This window comes from Dermacentor albipictus, chromosome 2 (genome assembly GCF_038994185.2).
Source record: "Dermacentor albipictus isolate Rhodes 1998 colony chromosome 2, USDA_Dalb.pri_finalv2, whole genome shotgun sequence".
Classification (NCBI taxonomy): domain Eukaryota; kingdom Metazoa; phylum Arthropoda; class Arachnida; order Ixodida; family Ixodidae; genus Dermacentor; species Dermacentor albipictus.
This window is the reverse complement of record NC_091822.1, coordinates 203,923,537-203,941,463: the sequence shown is the minus strand read 5'-3', so window position 1 is coordinate 203,941,463 and position 17,927 is coordinate 203,923,537. Positions and strand designations below refer to the sequence as shown.

The following is a 17,927-nucleotide window of genomic DNA, read 5'->3' as shown; positions in this document are numbered from 1 at the left end:
CAAGCTGACAGGCTGCCGTGGCAGCCTTCTCACAATTTTTAAAAGGCCCCTTTTGTGGCCACCGAAGGGATGCCTCGGCAGTACTCGCTTATCGCTTTTCACCCGTGATACCTTTTTGCAATTGTTATAGCAGTGCCATTCTTTAACGCCCACAGCCGCCGCTTGTTACACATGATTAGAGCACCCAGGAAGCAGACGAGTGAACACAATTGGCAGCCGGGTGGAGGAAGATGGTGGGGAGGGGCACTGGCTTCCCTGCCTATATAGTTCTCTCCTATAAGCTCTGCCATCCCCTTTAAAACGCAACAGCGTTAAGAAGCTCTTGTCGCAGAAAAGTTGGCGTCGGCGGCGTTGGCCGTGAGCGAAAAATTCCGGAAGGCAATTCATAAATAAAAACAAGATGGGCTGGGCGGGAATCGAACCAGGGTCTCCGGAGTGTGAGACAGACGCTACCACTCAGCCATGAGTTCGATCGTTCAAAGTGGGACAAAAATGCCTCTAGTGAATGCAGTGTTGCCTTAGAACTGTGCCGTAGAAAGTTATACTTCTGTGTATATTGCTAATTATGAGCACGTAAATTACAGAAGTCGCAGTTAAACGCGTAGCGAAGTATGTTTCCGCTACATTTCTTCTGCGCTTTCCGCACACGCAGAGCCATCTTGTGGCAAACACAGAAGACCCCCTCCTCGCAGTGTACGGCGCTGCCCCGACAGGTGGCGCGCCATGCGCGCATTGGAGCTGTGCTGGGACCGGTGCGAGGCACGTTGTGGCCTGGCTGTCCGTGCTGGTCACGACGTTTGGCTCGCATAGATCATTTCCCCCTCCGAGACACCAAGTTCTTTTGTTCGTTCTGCTTGCTCAGGCACACGTTTCGTTGCCACGCCAAACGCTGCGTTGCTCGACGCTCACCGTGTGATTGGTGGGTGCCAAGTCCGTTGCGGGGCGCCTCGTAAGTGATCGCTGCGCCTTAGCGCATTGTCTTACACCCCTTGGCGGGTCGACTAGAACGCTGTAGCATTCCACTCTTGAAGGCGAAGCTTAAGCGTCTTCCAATTATTAAAATTTTTTCATGCAACCCGGTTATAACAATGGAATTTTCATGGCACTTGATTATTGGTAAAAGTGGGTTTGACTGTATATATATAACTTCTCGTATAAGAATGTTTTAACAATTAGAATGCACATTTTGCAGCCACTTCACTCCGTTGCACACACAGCGATGGAGTGCTGCTTAGCTGGGTTCCCTCACTGCCAGTTTCAACCGGTTATACCACGCTCCGACGTACATTCGCGTCACAATAAATTCACTTACGTTACTTTCAGGACAGACTCTCTATTTGGAAGTAACTTGTGATCATGGTATTGTAGTCATCACGCGACGCATATTGTTATTTGATCACATTTGGGAACTGGTGATGCAGACAGTCCGAAACATGGCTGCTTCTTGTTTAGAAGCCTTTGGGAAAATTACGCCATCTGTTGTTCACAGTAAAGTAAGGGCCAGTAGCTCCAAAAGATTTGAAAGCGTCGTATCTCTTGTCACCCGGCCGACACGTTTAATTAGGATGTGCTCTCCGCAGCAAGCAGCACATGGTAGGAGAGCCTCATCTAGGCAACTGGCCACGGCTGTCTGGTGTTGAGTGAGTCGTGCAGTGATAGAACACTCTTCCTATGTCCATAATTATCCTCCAACTTTTTTCTTGACGCTTTTATGCACGTCCCCCTCTCCTCGTATCCATCACTTGACTCCCCTTCTTAATATTCTTTTCGGTTAGTCACTGTCACACTCTCCAACTTTCACCAATTTGTTGAATGAGACAGTGACCGCTAACTGTCCTGTATTTCTGTGTCTTCGTGGACTTCGAAGCCATTCTCCTACCAGCCCTCCCACTTGTTTGTTGTGGCAGTTTCTTAGCTTCCTTGGCCCAGCATCCCCATTCTTGATATATTTTGCCATGTGCAAATCAGCCTTCTTTTAAAGCGAAGCCTTTTTTTTAAAGTTTGCCCCACGTCGGGGGTGGTTCAGAGCATGTATATACATTGGAGGAGCGCAGCAAAGAGGAAAGAAGATATGAGAAACTCATTATGATCTTTGCACCGCGTCGAATATGCATAATGTCCTCTGGAGCTCCCTGGGCATCGATCACCCGATTAGCCTCTTGACACCTGTAACTCCCGCTCAAAAAGTTGCGCTTCTGAAATGCGCAATTCTCGGTATAATGAAAAGCTTTTGTATTTTGATGACTGGTTTATAGAGCTCTCATTTGCTACAGCACATATGGTATCGCGAGAGAAAAATAACCCCGTGCCTTCTACAGCACTGCCCGTCTTCTGCTCTTTAGCTTCATTGCAAGTGACAAAAGTCACTTGCAGAGCTGTGTGATGGGAAAGCATATCGAGTGCTGGCAGTACACCTTATGCGTGATTTTGCGCGTGCAGGGAGTACTGGTGGACAGCAATCGATCAACGGTGCTACACAACGCTCGAACACCGCCGCTAGACGCTTGACTGTCTCAGTGCTTACAACGATGGTTCACGCTAAGTTGAGGGCAACAAATCTTTACTTTGGAGGCTTCTTTTGCAAATATTTTCTGTTAAGACCCTTGTAGGGTTGTTTCATGCCCGCATGCTTTCCTCATTTCTCCTGGGAATGGTTTTGCTCCTTCACTTCACCCCGTCCGACGAAAAATGCAGCGACACAGTGCACGAACACCCCGCCGCTAACAGTAGGCACCAGACTTTGGCAAACTTTCCTTGTCGTAACTTCACTCGGGAGCAAAATAAAACATGGAACGAACACGCAGGATGTGTGTTTGTAGCCATGTGTCGCCGTGGGATCCTGTTTTCATGCAAAGCGTAGCGCAGCATCAGCGATGCTCACTGCAATATTTCTTTGTTAAATCATGGCTCAGAATAAATGCACGTGGCACAAATGATGCATCATAAGCTCGCAGTAATATTTCTGCCACCATAGACCATCACAAACAGTTTGGGATTTCACCCTGACGAGGGGCTGATGTACAAAGCTGACGCCACTTGGCCCAGTTCGAAGTGCAGGCAGCCATCTTCTCCGTTGGCGGGGTGACCGGCTGCCTGGCTCATGACGTCATTCAAGAGTGCGCGCCCATTGGTGGATGCTCGTGTGCATCCACCTCAGAGGAGTGTCCCCTTTTTTCTAAAGTTGTACCACACTATAGATAGGATGGTAGAGAGGAGGGAGGAGAGAAGGCTGAGAATGGGAAGAGCTGACGCAGTTGCAAAACAAGTGATTAACAGCCTTGCTACTCTTTGCTCGCAGTTCCCATACAAGGGGAGGGGAGGAGGGAATAGAGAAAAGGTGACATGAGAAGGCAAGGGAATGCTACTACTATAGAAATGACAGTGTTTGCGGTGAAAGTATGGTGACTTGAGAGAGAGAGAGGGAGAGAAAGTGGTTCGATGTGGATAGGTTGGCGCTATCTTCTGCAGTCCTTGAGGTAGCACGGCTCAGTGCCCCCTCCTCCCCCTTCGGACTAGCCCTTTCATCCATGTCACGCTTTCGGAGCTCACCTCCTAAAACTTTCTGTTCTGTAGGAAAAAGGGGAGAGGGCGTCGATCCCCCCCCCCCCCCGGCTACACCAATGCGCTCTGAAATGGAACACATTGTGTCCTGAAGGAGCCAAAGATTGAACATGGCAAGTATTAGGAACATCGCTGAACCAATAATGCCCAAATATGAAAAAAATACGTTGACATCTGTGACTTCGCACTGACATAACGGCACTGGGGTTGTGCTGTGAAATTCAAGAAATTGAACTTTGACTTTAATATTCTCTTCTAATAATCAATGTATTATCACGAAGTTAACAAAAGTAGAGTTTTCAAAGAATACTTTATTAGCCTTAACTGATTTAGTGTTTCTCTTTAGTGTACCTTTAAACACACGGCACTTTTCAATTATAATACACGATTTTGCCAGAGAAAACTCCTGATTCTGCACTACTCATGCTCAGGACAATTGAGAAACTTTCTTAAATTTTTTGAAACTTGGAAAGATGTTTGACAAAAGATTGAAAGCATTGAACATTATCAGTGAGAGAGCTAGAGATGGGTTCTTTTCTATCCTCTCTGCATTTCTCTGGATACTCCAAGAGAGAGAGGTGATTGAGAGTGTTGCACACTTCCATTGCTCTTGATTTCTCACCTGTGACTGCTTCCTCTGTTGCAGCCCAGGCACTATTGCATGAACAACCGGATCAAATATGACTCGTACCTGCCAACACAGTAAGCATTGAACTGATAGAGGATTTTGCTCACTTCAATTTTTTTATGCTGGACCTTTTGACATCGCAGCATTTTGAACATTTCAGTGAAGGACATCGACCTTTGTGGCCTGTATTTGGAGAGTATAAGTATGTTCCACCTCAGCGCTGGCTTCACAACATTGAGGTTGGTAGTTGTTCCTACCCCTTCCCACATGTAGGGTAGCAAACCGGACATGTGTCTGGTTGACCTACCTACCTTTCGTTCCTTCTCTTCCTCCTCCTACTCTTTGTATGGTCGCATATAATTCTAGGGGCACAGCAAGCTATGCACCGGTTGTGTGAGGTATTTTAGGACATGACTCCATATTGCCTTGAACATTATCATTCTCACTGTATTTATCTAGGTGCTTGACTTCGTCCTTACCAATCCCTCTGTCACCTATCGCATTTATTTCAAGGTAGTAGTTTATATTCTGACAAGGAAAATGCCAGAATGAGAGAAAGCTTTTAATAAAGTGCAAAGAAGTTTGGTGGTGCATATGTAAGTGCCTATGCGTTACCCTCCGTAACGAAGTGTATCAGGAACAGAAACTCCCTTGCACGAGGAATAAGAGGCAAGAAAGCAAAAACATATAATAAAGGGAGGCTAGGGGGGTGGGGGCAAGAAAGTATATTTTAAGAAACCATACATTAGGCGTGTTGGTATTCCATACTTGCAGAGGTAGAAATGCTGCTCTGATTGCGTCATCTTGGGCCAAACCACCAAGCTGTACCAACCTGCGTGAAAAACACTAATTTTGAATGAAGTTGCCATATTAACAGGATTTGCATGTTCAGTGGCAACCACTCAGCCATAGTCATGCATTGATTAGTGTTTACTCCTGGAATCAAAGCCTACGTAATCCCTTTCAGCATTGGCGTCCTTGGAGTGTAGGTTTGTTTGGTGGTGCATTGTAACTTGGCCACAGAAAAATCAAAATTGTTTTGTGCTATACAACATACAGTGGAATCTCGATGATACGAATCTCATGGGGTCACGAAAAATATTCGTATTAGCCAAAATTCGTATCATCGGAGCAATTAAAACTAGCTAAATTTAAGAGTCAGAGGTGAATTCACTCAGGCACACGTACATAAAAAGCATTTATTTCTAGAAGAAAAAGTCTCTAATATCCTTCTGCTTCTTTTTATTTGTTAGGTCACTTAGCAGACTTTGTTCGAATCCATAAGAACACGTGCACGTGTCATCGCTGATTTCATCCGCGGCCATAGCACGCCTCAGAACTTCGAGCGAGTGCAGTGTTTCAGCCGCCGGTGGCGGGCCTTCACCGTCGCCCACGTTTAACACAAAGAACGCGGCCCAAAGCACAGCAGCTACTCTGTCGATGGCACGCGGAAAAGGAGGAAAAGCACAAAAGCAACAAAAACGCCACCGCTTCAAACTCTTCGCGCCTAGTCGCGGCCTCCGCGCTGTACGGAGCCGTGTCCACGCCTGCGCACCAAAAGAGAAAGGGAGAAATCGCGTGACGGCGCGCTGTTCTCTTTCGCGGCCGTAATGAGCGAGCATGAGCCGACCGCGGCTCATGCTCGCGGTCGCGTCCGTCCGTGCGCTGGAATCGTGCCAACTGTGGCCTCTCCTCCACGCAGCGGCGCAACCTCCTCCCTTCCTTAGCAACCGGCGCACCGGTGGAGGGCGCAGCTGCACATAGCAACCGTGACGTCACACAGTAGCGGTATAAAGAGCGCGCGCATCGGCGGTGACAGCTGCACCATAGAGAAAGGGATTGCTGCACTGCCACTCCTTCGTCCGCTCTTGCCGCTCCAGGCTCCTTCGCCAGACGTCTTGTTGCAGTCGAGTGGGTGTAACGCATGGCTCCGGAGCGGCCCAGTGATTGCGCGCCAAGTGGTTCGGGGAAGCAGCAGCGGATGCCGTATTCCCCCAACACCAAACGCCAGGAGAACAAGGAGCGAATGCACATGCGACTACTGAACATGTCAGCAGATGCGAAAGCAAGGGAGGCAGAACGGAAACGCCAACAGCGACTGATTAGATCACCGGGTATCGAAGGCAGGGAAGCATAACGAAAGCGGCAGCAGCGACAGGCGATATTGCCGAACACCAAAGCGAGTGATAGGAGCGCAGACGGCAGCAGCGACTGGCCATTTCACCGAACAGCAAAGCCAGAAAAGCGGAGCGCAGACAGCAGCAGTGTCTGGCTTTTGCTAAGCACACTTTAGAATTTCCAGTGCCTTCGGTAATTTTCGTATCAACCGACGCGGGTCGAAAATTGATTCGTAACAACCGTTCTTTAGCACGTTGCAAAGTAATGGGGCTCGGCCGGGACCAAAGAAAAATTCATATCATCCAGAAATTCGTATTAACCGTGATCGTATCATCGAGATTCCACTGTATTGTGAACATTTTACATGAGTATTGCGCATCTGTGTACTATGTGGACCAACTAAAGAAGTTCGTTTTGTGGGGCACTGAGGAAGCCGTGCTGAGTGAATAAGTCTTATGACCTGCTCAGCATGTAGCTCATCAGTTTCGCAGTACACTTTAGTACTCTCTTGTGCACCCTATTTTACATTTATATCAATTAATGGCGCATGCCATGCGTTTTTCCAAATCTATTTTGCATGTGCACCACATCCTCTTACCAGGATGATAATGCTGTTTACCAACAAATGACCTGCTTGCTTTCATGAAACTACTTGACCACAAATATCCAGTGGCCACTGCAATCGTCACTGTAATTTGCACTATGCCAGCACTATTTTCTGCACAATCACACCACAGAAAATCAGGCTTTTGCCATTGCAGAGCATAAACCAAAGATGTAAAGTTTTGTATTTAGTCATCCTTAGCGGCCAAATAGTGGTCATAAATTTTCAGTGAAAATATAAATGACCGAAATTGTGTTTGTGGCAATGATGCTCACAGTGCGACTTGTGCAGATAGTCTGGTGATTTTTAACAAACCATTGTTCGGCGTACAAATTATTTGTTGACATTTTACATTGGCTTCATGGCATCTGTGGCAGAACCGTGAATAAGCCCAAATAATCGAGCCTATTCAAAATGTTGGTCGACTACAGAGATCAGAAAGCCAGTGAAAATTTTTATCCCTTTCTTTGCTTTAAAAAATATCTTAGTTTTTTTCCTCGGCAAGCGATGTGATATACTGGCAAACATGCAATGACCAGGGGAGTAATTCCACATTTATGTTGTGGTAATCTGCTACTTAACTGAATGTCGCCAAGAATAAAGAATTACCAGACTGCACTGCATGAACAGTGTTCACTGTAATTGGCGGGTGTTGTTCATGGTGGTCACTCTGGATATTTGTTGTTCAGTGCGCACTTCCTTACTGAAATGCGACTGCGGCGGTCGGCATCGAGCCCAGGACCTCGAGCACTGCCATTGTTGTAAAGCTACTGCAGCGGGCACAGAAGTTCGGATTTGATGTGTGGCTGCTTCCATAGTGTTGCCTAGAAACTACGGTGCTTTAATGTGGCTTTGTGCCTGCCCTCCGTGCGCCATTTGTCTGCTAGGTGAATTTGCACGGTGGTTATTTTTCAGAAACAGCAGAAACATACTGTACCGTACCTTGAACTTAAATTTATCCAGTTTGTCTGTAACTACTGTCGTGTCTAGTAGTAAGGTATCCTTGCCTTTTCCCTCTCTCACCCTCCCCCATGTATGCGAGCTGCAAGCGAAGATTGGCAAGGCCGTTATGCACTCGTTTTGTGGCTACATTCATTCTACCCATTCTCTGCTTCCTCTCCCTACTTCCTCTTTCCTTCCGCTCTGGACTGTTGCACGTTTTTAGAAAAGTGGGCGCTGCAGCTTCTGCAATGCTTTTGCGGGGAGTCACAAATAATTGCAGCAGTCAAGACGTTATTGTAGCGATGCCCTGGAAGCTCCAGAGGGTATTGTGTTGACGCAATGGAAAAGTCCATATGAGTTTGTTGCATTGCCATTCCTTTCTGCTGTGCTCTTGCCATGTACACACACGCTTTGAACCACCTCTCAACACGGCATGCAAGACGGGCAGCAGCAGCAGTAGTGCAAAAGCTGAAGAAAGAGATAAAGAAAGCTTGTGTTTAAAAATGCTGCGATCATGATCGCGCTACTTTGCGCCAAAGATTGCATAAATCTTTTCACAAACCCAATCAAATACAGGCGCTGAAGGCGAGCAGCTGCGCTCTGTTCTCGATGCGTCAGCAGCTTTGCTGCACTGCTTCAGCACTTAACAAACACGAAGTAGCACAATCTTAAAATGGTTCACTTTCCGAGCCACTACATGATCACGCCCCTAGTTTACGGGTGCTTAATATGCACAGTGTACTAGATGACGACGTTTACCTCTGAGTCTGCACGTATTACTGGCACAGGGATGCATTGTCACATGAGTTCTCTTTTAATATCCTAAGCTTTCTTTGTCAAAAATAAGAAGGACAACATGACTTAGGTTGCTATATATGCTGCCATTAGTCATTTCTCAATATATTGCACAATCTTTACATTGGGACCATATTGAAAATGTAAGGTAATAAATGTTAGCTAATGAATGTTAAACCTTAGTGGGTTGTTCACAATGACAAAAAAGCAAAAACGACTAGCATTAACAAAAGCCTATCAGCACAAAGTGGGCACTGTTCACGTAAAGCCCTTGGTTGTTTTTCTTCTGGCCACATTTAGCTGCCATATCTGGTATGTAACTTTATAGTGGTTTCTGAGAAACACGTATAGGTTTCCTTTAAAGCTTCATGCTACAGTCGGGTGGATCACAATATCCTCTTGCCTGAATTTTGCTTGCCTTGCAGACTTCTGCAGAACTGATCTGCCATAACCTAATAGCGTTCTGCAAAGTGAAATAAAGAAAACCTTGTCCTCATCTGCCTGAATTTTGCTGCTGTTGAGCATTACCAAGCTGTGCCAAAATGCGTATCTACTGCTCCAAAATGGACAGTTTATGCTCCAAACCTGCTCCAAAACTTCTTTGGTTGCTTCCATCCCTGTACTTGTGAAAACAGTTTGAAACAGAAAGAACGAAGAAAATGACTAGACAGCGCATTGAAATGCAAAAACGGCCATATCTCCTGCATTGAGGGCACGTCAAAGGTCCCCTGGTGGTCAAAATTAGTCCGGAGTCTCTCACTATGGCATGCCTCATGATCAAATCATGGTTTTAGCATGTAAAATCCCAAAATTCAATTAAACTCCAATTAGACAGTGCTGTATGCGTCTAGCCCTCTAAAAATTAAATTCTGGGGTTTTATGTGCCAAAACCTTAATGTCATTGTAAAGCAAGCCATATTGGGGGACCTCGGAATGATTTTGACCAACTGAGGTTCTTATACGTCCCCCAATGCACAGGACACAGCTGTCCTTGTGTTTTGCAGCACTGTCAAGTCCTTTTCTTCATTCTTTTCGTTTTGAACTCTTTTCACAAGTACAGGGATGGAAGCAACCAAGGAAGTTCTGGAGCAGCTCTGGGAGCACTTGCAATTCTCTTCCATGTGGGTGCATTTCGCTGCCATTGCTGACGCATCTGATTTTGTAAAGTACATTGACCTGAAATTTTTTAAGCAAAGCTTGTATTGCCTCACAAGTGGTGTTGTAGTGGTCACGCAAAAACCCAGTTGCTCCCAGAGCACAGCAACTGCGGGAAAGGGCGGTTTGGCGAGTTCACAGCTGCACTGGCGCTGGAGCGTGAGTCATTACCAAGGGTTCCAGCACATATGCGCACACTCCAATCAGAGCTGTTTTGCTTCAGCCAGGGAAGGAAAGGGCAGGAAAGGGTTTCGCGTGTGCTGCGCCGGCTTTGCTTCCAGCAGCTGCGGAGCACCTGACCAAGGCGACGGTCAGACTTGTAACGCAGCAGAGGGTGCTAATTCCATTCAGTTCAGTCTCAGGAAAATGGATGGGACAGCCACATGTTGTGTGTTCCCCCGAGGAACAGGCAGTGTTCAACGAGTGGCGGTGAGAACTTGCCCATGAAAGGGCTCACCGTCTGTGTGCCAATCCAGCCGTTAGAGCTGCCCAAGTGCTGGCAATCTGACAGCAACAAGAAGAAGATCCTGAGCTGAGGGAGTGGGAGGCTGAAGCAATCCGGCACCTTTACCTGTGGGTTACTTAACCGTGATGGTCAGGTGCATGCGGGACAAGCTTTGCTTGCCTGCATTTACCAAAAGGGGAAGGATTGGCCAATTTTTAAATGTAGGCTCTGCGGGCAGCTAGATCCACTTATTCATTTACACATATGTCACAGTATCCAGGAATATATTGGAATATTACAGTGTGACCAGCAACAGCGGCCATGTGATAGATGTAACCCATGCTTTGGGTTACTGGGAATTTGTTGCGAGCCCTGTTCATATTTCATATGGTTTGTAGCATATGAGATATGAGGCTTTCACGTCTGTGAAGACAGCCCATTGCCCTGGTGGTTACTGAAAAATGTGAAGAACGGCTTCTCTTGTACCCTAAAGTTCAACTGCTGTGCTTGGTGTTAACCATTCAAGACTATAAGACAAGTGCTGACCAGAAAACAATGTGCAAAAACCACACGATGAGCTCTCTTGAGAGCAAGGTGAAGAAGGGTATGGCACAGGGTGCTGTGCTCAGTTCTTTATGGCCTATCCACTTGAAGAAGCTGCCTTGTGGCATTCACATCATGATGTGTGCAGATGACACCTGCACTTGGAGCATGTCAAATTCACATTGCACCACTCTGCAGTGACTGCAGAAAGCAACAACCAATGTCTCCCACTATTTGGCACACAGAGGTTTGCAGCTAACTCCGGAAGAGAGTCTTCATGGCTTTTACACAGAAGCACATGAAAAGGTAACTATTGATACTAGATGGGCATGCTCTTCCTTATGTGCAATACCAAATGTTTCTTGATGCGGCAATTGGCAGAAGCGCCTTTCTTGGCAACTACAGGGGACAAGCTTTGTGGGTGCACTTCTGCAATTTTGCAAGTGCTCCAATATAAGGCTGAGATCATGCTGGGGCAGTGATTGCCACTGCGTGGTGCTCCTACATAAAGTTTATGTGAATGCATGAGTACGCTACAGTCGTACGTTACGTGGGTACGCTACAGTCTATTGATGCCGCAGCGAATAATGTTAACCATCAAGAATAAACTCCAGGCAACATGTAACAATTCTCTGCATGTATGCATTGTCCTGCCGAAAGGATGGTCCTGTGTCGGAATGGTGGCGGAAGCAAAATTTCTGCCTATTGACGTCTTGAACATGCAAGAAATATTGCTTATTAGATTGATCTTTGACATATCACTTGAATTGGGAAACATTTTCTCATGTGCATATATAAAACCTGCAATAACTGCAGCTTTCGGCAGGCAGTTCAAGGAATCTCTGCTCCCATTCCTGCACTAGTATAGCAGCTCATGCCTTTGAATTTTCCGCTTTGGACCCTCTCTTCTGTGTAGGTCATATTGCACTTCCGTTGTATAAGCATGAATAAAACCATGTCTCAAGCTGAAAATCCACATATTAAACTACATGCAGTTATGGAGATTCCCGCCTTCTTTAATGTGGTAAAATCTTGTTTTGGGGCTAAACAAATGCTCAAGCTGATTCCCATTTGTGACAAACAGAAATAAGAATTCCAGTGGTCATTCAAGTCATTTAATTTCTCCAGCAGGTGGAGGATGGACCAAAGTGAGTGGGAACATGGATCAAACATATGGGTGGCTAAAGTGCATAAGTATCTGTACCAAAAAAGGTGGGGACACAGAATGGAGGAAGAGGTCAGGAAAGTTGGCAACCAAATACAGGGTAATTGAAAGTGTAAATAGACAACCAGGAGTGAGAAACAGACAGTGAATTTGATGTAAAGAACGGAAACAAAAAAAACCATGGAGATATACAAGAACAAAAAAAAAAGAAATTGGAAGGGAGTATCTGTACTATAACACAAAGGCAGTGCCTTGCTATTTGAGGCTCGAGCTCATTGCCCAAGGACAAAAACATACCGGAACAAATATACACAACTCCGAGACCACTTGGCACATTCTAATGGGATGCGAAGGGATTCATGCAGTGAGACCCGTCGGCAATGTACATCTTCCAGAAGTGCTTCGATTGAAAATGGACGGAAGAATCAACCATTCAGCAGTCAAGATAAGCAAGAGACGTTTTCTATTGTTGGTGGAAAAAAAAGCAGGGAAGAGATTGATACAAACGGATCTGTTAGAGGCATAGATAGCAGTACAAGGTAGATACAGAAGTTTTGAGGAAAAGAAAGAAGGTTATGGAAATGTATACAAAATTCTAAATTGAAAAGCATGTGTAGCATAAGTGCTTAACTCAAACAGGCTAGTAGGTGACTGTTGGTCACCACCCATTTCAAAGGGAATGCCAATAAATCATCATCTTCATCAACCCTGAAAAGCCAGTGATTGCTATTGCTGAGCAGCTTCAACTGTCCGATTTTCTCAGCACAAGGTCATTAAATGCCACTCTTAAGTAATGAATTTTCTTCCTCTCGCGGTGCCTACGTGGCCCCAGAGTGGCCGGCTGTGAACATATGTGACTAATGCAATGTCGCTGTGATGACACATTCCTCGATTGTTCGTTGTTAAACTGAGGCAGACCTAATATTCTTAACAAACTTAATATTCATTACGAGAAAAAGAAAGCAAGAGAATACCAAACAGCACACAAGAAGTACAGAAGTACAAAGGTACAGTTAGCCGTGTTAGTTCATGCAAGAAGTTAAAATCGCTCTCAGTTGGAAACAAGAAAAAAAAAAAAACAGCATCATCGGAAGTCTTAGTTACTCGGGTGGCGGTCCCTTGACTGCAGTGTCACTTGCATTTATGGTGGTAGCGGTGTGTCGAGGAGTGGCTGACTAGGGGTGCAGACACACAGTAGAGCCAACCCCAGACGTCAGAGTCCAAGGCCGTCCAAGTGCAACTGGCTTCTCTGGAGCGTTGCTCCAGAGGTCGCCCCCAGGGGACCTCTTCTCTCCATAGGGTGGATCAGGACCAGGAGCAGAAACCACAACAGCGGCAGGTGCAGCAGCAATAGCCAAGCCCTACGCTCCGCAGATCTCTCCAGGGACAGCCAGGGTCTTCCTAGTTTTGTCGAGGCTCAGAGGTTCAGGTCTGGACCCCAACAACACTGACTTCAATACCAGTGATCTTCAAGGCCCCCCCCTCGTCTCTGAGCGAACTCTTCTCTCCGCCCATTCCTCGTACGCCTGGTTACGTGCCAACCCCTGATTAGGTGATGTTCTTTCTCTCTCGTCTGACAGCTTGTACCACTGCTAGCCAACATCATATTTTTTGTAGGCCATTCGAGGTCCTTTGAGCTGCTGCTGTTCTGCAGTGTTTCGTCACCGCATTTTCAACATTCTAAATTTGCCACAATGTACCACAAGGCTCTCCCTTCACTCATTACAGTGGCATCTATGATGACGTAACGTCAAGTGCATGACATGCCACTTCATCATCACGTGCACTGATATCAGCGGCAGATAAGCAATGGCTGCCTATAAAAAGTGCATCAAAAGAATAAACGCTGATTCCTTGTTCTGTACTGGCCACTGTTGTTTCTGGAGTATGGCTTCTCGGTTACCGCATTCTGCTATACAGGTGACGAGAGTAGGATGGGGGCGGCTTGCCACTTGCTTCTTCGGTTGCTGCTGACGACGAATGCTGCGTGGATGGCACTGCAATGGTGAAGTTGGGGAAAATTGATATTTTTTGCAAAAGGACCGATAGCTTCGAGCCCTACTTGGAAAGATTTGAGCTTTACGTCTCGGCAAATGATATGGCTGAAGGGAAGAAACTGGCTGTATCCTTGACTGTAGTAGGTCGTCAAGTGTATGAGGTATTGAAGACCCTGCTAATACCACATTTCCCATCAAGCAGAACATATAATGCGGTAACGGCTCTGCTGAAAAGTCACGACAGTCCCCGAAAGGCCATGTGGAACCGAAGACCGGTGAAAGGCTGGTTTAACTGAAGAGTGCAACTTGAGCAAGAGACTAGCCAAATTTGTGGTTCAGCTGAAGCACCTGGCCAGAAGTTCCGAGTTTGGCAAATTTCTAGACGAAGCACTTAGAGACAGGCTAGTTGCCGGGCTACGCTGCGCCGATACGCAACGTGAGCTGTTTACACAGCGGAAGAGCTGACATTCAAAGAGGCATGCAAAATTGCGTTAAACAGTAAAGTAGCATTCACACAGACTGGGCAAATGGCGTTAGGAGAGCACCAAGGTAGTTCACAAAGGCACTCCGGACTAGAAGTTGGTGTTCTAAGGCAAGGTAACCAAACTAGGGATCGCTATCGAGTCAAAAATGAGTGCCTAGAATGTTCCCACTGCGGTAAACATTACACGGCAGAAAGTTGCCAGTATCGCAAGTATGTGCCATAATTGCAGTGAGCAAGGTCACTTGAGAACAATGTGCAGACAGTGCACAGGCAGAATTAAGGCACTGAATGCAATCAATAGTCCGGGAGACGATTCGGACGAAGAACAAGAAATATACTGTATGACAAATAATTTGGCATGCTATGTTACTGTTCAGATGGAAGGGCAAAATCTTAAAGGGACACTAAATTGAAAAATGATTTCTTCTGCATCAGTAAATTACCGTTCTACAACTCCAAAAACACCACTCTTACAACGATAAGACATTTGGTAACCCAGAAAAAGCGCAAGAACGAAATGCGGGTGGCGACGCCTACTTAAGTTATCGCACCTGGGGTCTATGACGCCTTGGATTTTGATGGCATTTTCTAGGGCCTACTAATTATATATAGCGGTACAGATTGACTACATTGTGTTCTAAAGGAACCAAATATTAAACATGGCGAGTTTCGGGAACCTTTATTCACCCAACGCGGCCCAAATGCGAAAACGTACTTTGGAGTCTCTGACGTCACGCTGACGAATCGGTGCTGGGGTTTCGGCGCGAAATTAAAATACTGATACTTGCACCTTCATTTTCTCATCTAATAATCAAACTATTTTGTTTGTATGACTGCCTGCAGGGTTCTCAAACAATGCTTCATTAGTCAAAACTGATTTATTGTTTCGCTTTAGTGTCCCTTTAAAGATGCAGGTAGACACAGGGGCTTCCATCACCATCATGCCAAAGTTGGTTTTTCAGCCCAAATTTTCACAGCTGACTATCAAGAAAGTGACTGTTACTTTAAGGACATACATGGGGGAACTGGTGCCAGTCGTAGGATTAGTGAATGTGTAAGTCGAGCATGGTGATCAAACTGATGTTTTACCTGTGCTGATAGTAGATGACGGTGGAAGAAGGTTGCTATGTCTGCTTGGTCGCAACTGGCTGACAAAGCTTAAATTGAACTGGCAAGAAGTTCAAGCTGTAGAGCAAGATGATGCCGGGGCTGAACTAAAGAAGAAATTTGAGGCAGAGTTTTCACCACAGATAGGGTTCATAACGGACTACAAAGCACAAGTTCATTTGAAGCCAAACAGCAAGCCAATATTTTGCAAGGCCCATCCTGCGATTGAAGCAAGCTGTGTCTGAAAAACTCGACGCCTTAGAATGGACTGGGGTATTGAAAAAAGTCACCAGAAGCGATTGGGCAACCCCATTGGTGGTGGTGCCAAAGGATGGAGGAGCAAAAGTGCGGCTGTGTGGCGACTACAAGGTCATGGTGAAGCCTGCGCTTCTGGCTGGCCAATACCCTCTTCCGTTGCCAGAAGATTTGTTCGCAACGTTAGCAGGTTCAAAGGTATTGCTACCGCTTACCAGCAAGTAGAACTTAACGAGGATGCAAAGGCGATTTTAACTGTCAACACACACCAAGGTCTTTATCAATACCAGCGGCTCCCTTATGGCATTGGAAGTGTTGCCATATTCCAGTCACTCATGGACAGGATTCTCAAAGGCGTCCCTCATGTGGGGTCTTACATTGATGATGTCATAATTGGGGATGCTAGTGCTGATTACTGTTGGCAAAAGCTGGAAGATGTGTTGACACGATTACAGGATCACAATGTGACGCTGCACATGGAAAAAATGCAAGCTCTTTTGCAGTGAAGTTCGCTGCCGGGGCCATGGAATTTCAGCGGAGGGAATCAAGCCATTGGAATCGAAAGTAAGGGCGATAAAGGATGCACCCGAGCCCATGAATGGTACACAACTGAAGTCTTGGAATAGTAACATTCTACGCTAAGTTCCTATCGGACTTGGCAACCGTGGCTGTGTCGCCCCACAAGCTGTTGAAGAATAGCAAGCATTGGAATTGGACAAGCAAATGCGCTCTCGCTTTTTGAAAAACGAAGAACTTGCTCACGACCAGTCTGGTACTTGCTTACTATGATCCAAAGCAGCCCTTGATGCCAAGCTGTGATGCGTCGCAGTATGGGCTCGGTGCGGTTCTTTTTACGTACTTCCATATTGTATAAAAAAACTGTTGCTTTTGCGTCCAGGACTCTATCGCAAGCTGAGTGTGGCTATGCCCAGATCGAGCGAGAAGCATTGGCGATAATCTTTGCCCTCAAGAAATTTTATTGCTATATATATGGGTGGATATTTCACGTTGTTCATGGACCATCAACTATTGATGGGCATCTTAGAGCCATGGAAGCAGGTTCCATCTTTGGTGGCCGCTCTCATGCAACGATGGGCTTTAATCTTGCCTTCTTATTGCTATGACTTGAGATATAGAAAGGGATCTCAAATGGAAGTTGCAGATGCACTATCCAGACTGCCTATTTTAAGAGGAACTGGTATGGAAGAGACAGATACCCTCACTCTTTTTAAAACTGCACCACTGACGGCTATGGATGTTGCTAAAGCGACCAAGTATGACTGCACGCTTAGCAAGGTTTAGCAAGGATGGCCACCACAAGTCAAAGACGTGGAACTGGTGCCGTACTATAACAGATGCACGGAGGTATCGTTAGAAGCAGGATGTGATGTGTCACCTGGGGAAGTCGTGTTATTGTGCCAACAACTTTGCAAGACCCGGTGCTGGGACTGTTGCATGCCGAAAACCCTGGGGCGTCATGCGGGAAGATGCTCGCACGTAGCCTGCTATGCTTGCCAGGGCCAGATGCAGACATGGAAGAAGTGGTAAATAGGTGCAGCATCTGCCAAGCGATGCAAAACAGTGCTCCTCATTCCTTGCTCGAACCATGGCCATTTCCTGCCCGATGCTGGCAGCGAGTGCATTTGATTTTTTTTTTTATTTTGAAAGAATGACGTTCCTTTTGTGCATTGACTCGTTTTCAAAATAAATTGAGGTGTTTCCTGCGAGCTCAACTACAGCCGTGAAGACTATCGAGCGGTTGTGGAATCTATTTGCTTCTTGCTGATTCCCCGAACAATTCATTTCTGATAATGGTCCACAGTTTTCATCACAGGAGTTTCAAGACTTCCTTGATGCCTGTGGTACCCGGCACACGTACAGACCACCATATGACCGTCTTAAACAAAATTCCATCCTTTGGTTTGTATCTTGCCACATAACAATAATCGTCATGTCTTGTCTGCATTTCCTTTCTTTAACGCTGCGAGCCCGGTACTTCCAAGTCATGAACAGCATGTGCGTTACCTGCATGTCAGAGCATTCTCGACAGGAAAGTAGCGAGCACAGTGTTTTCAAGAAACTAATTGCAAGCAAGGTGGATGACGATTATTATTGTGTGGTAAATATA

The 17,927-nt window shown here is 46.1% G+C and overlaps 1 protein-coding gene across 8 annotated transcripts in view; it reads left to right on the top strand.

The window, feature by feature from the left end:
• The window catches only part of LOC135897315 (uncharacterized), a 126,681-nt gene that overhangs the window by 44,581 nt on the left and 64,173 nt on the right, over nucleotides 1-17,927 (top strand). For all 8 annotated transcript variants that reach the window (XM_065425921.2, XM_065425916.2, XM_065425918.2 and 5 more), the window contains 2 exons: nucleotides 4,208-4,263; nucleotides 4,350-4,428. In XM_065425921.2, the coding sequence (XP_065281993.1) occupies nucleotides 4,208-4,263; nucleotides 4,350-4,428 (135 nt within the window). The remainder of the gene's footprint in view (nucleotides 1-4,207; nucleotides 4,264-4,349; nucleotides 4,429-17,927) is intronic.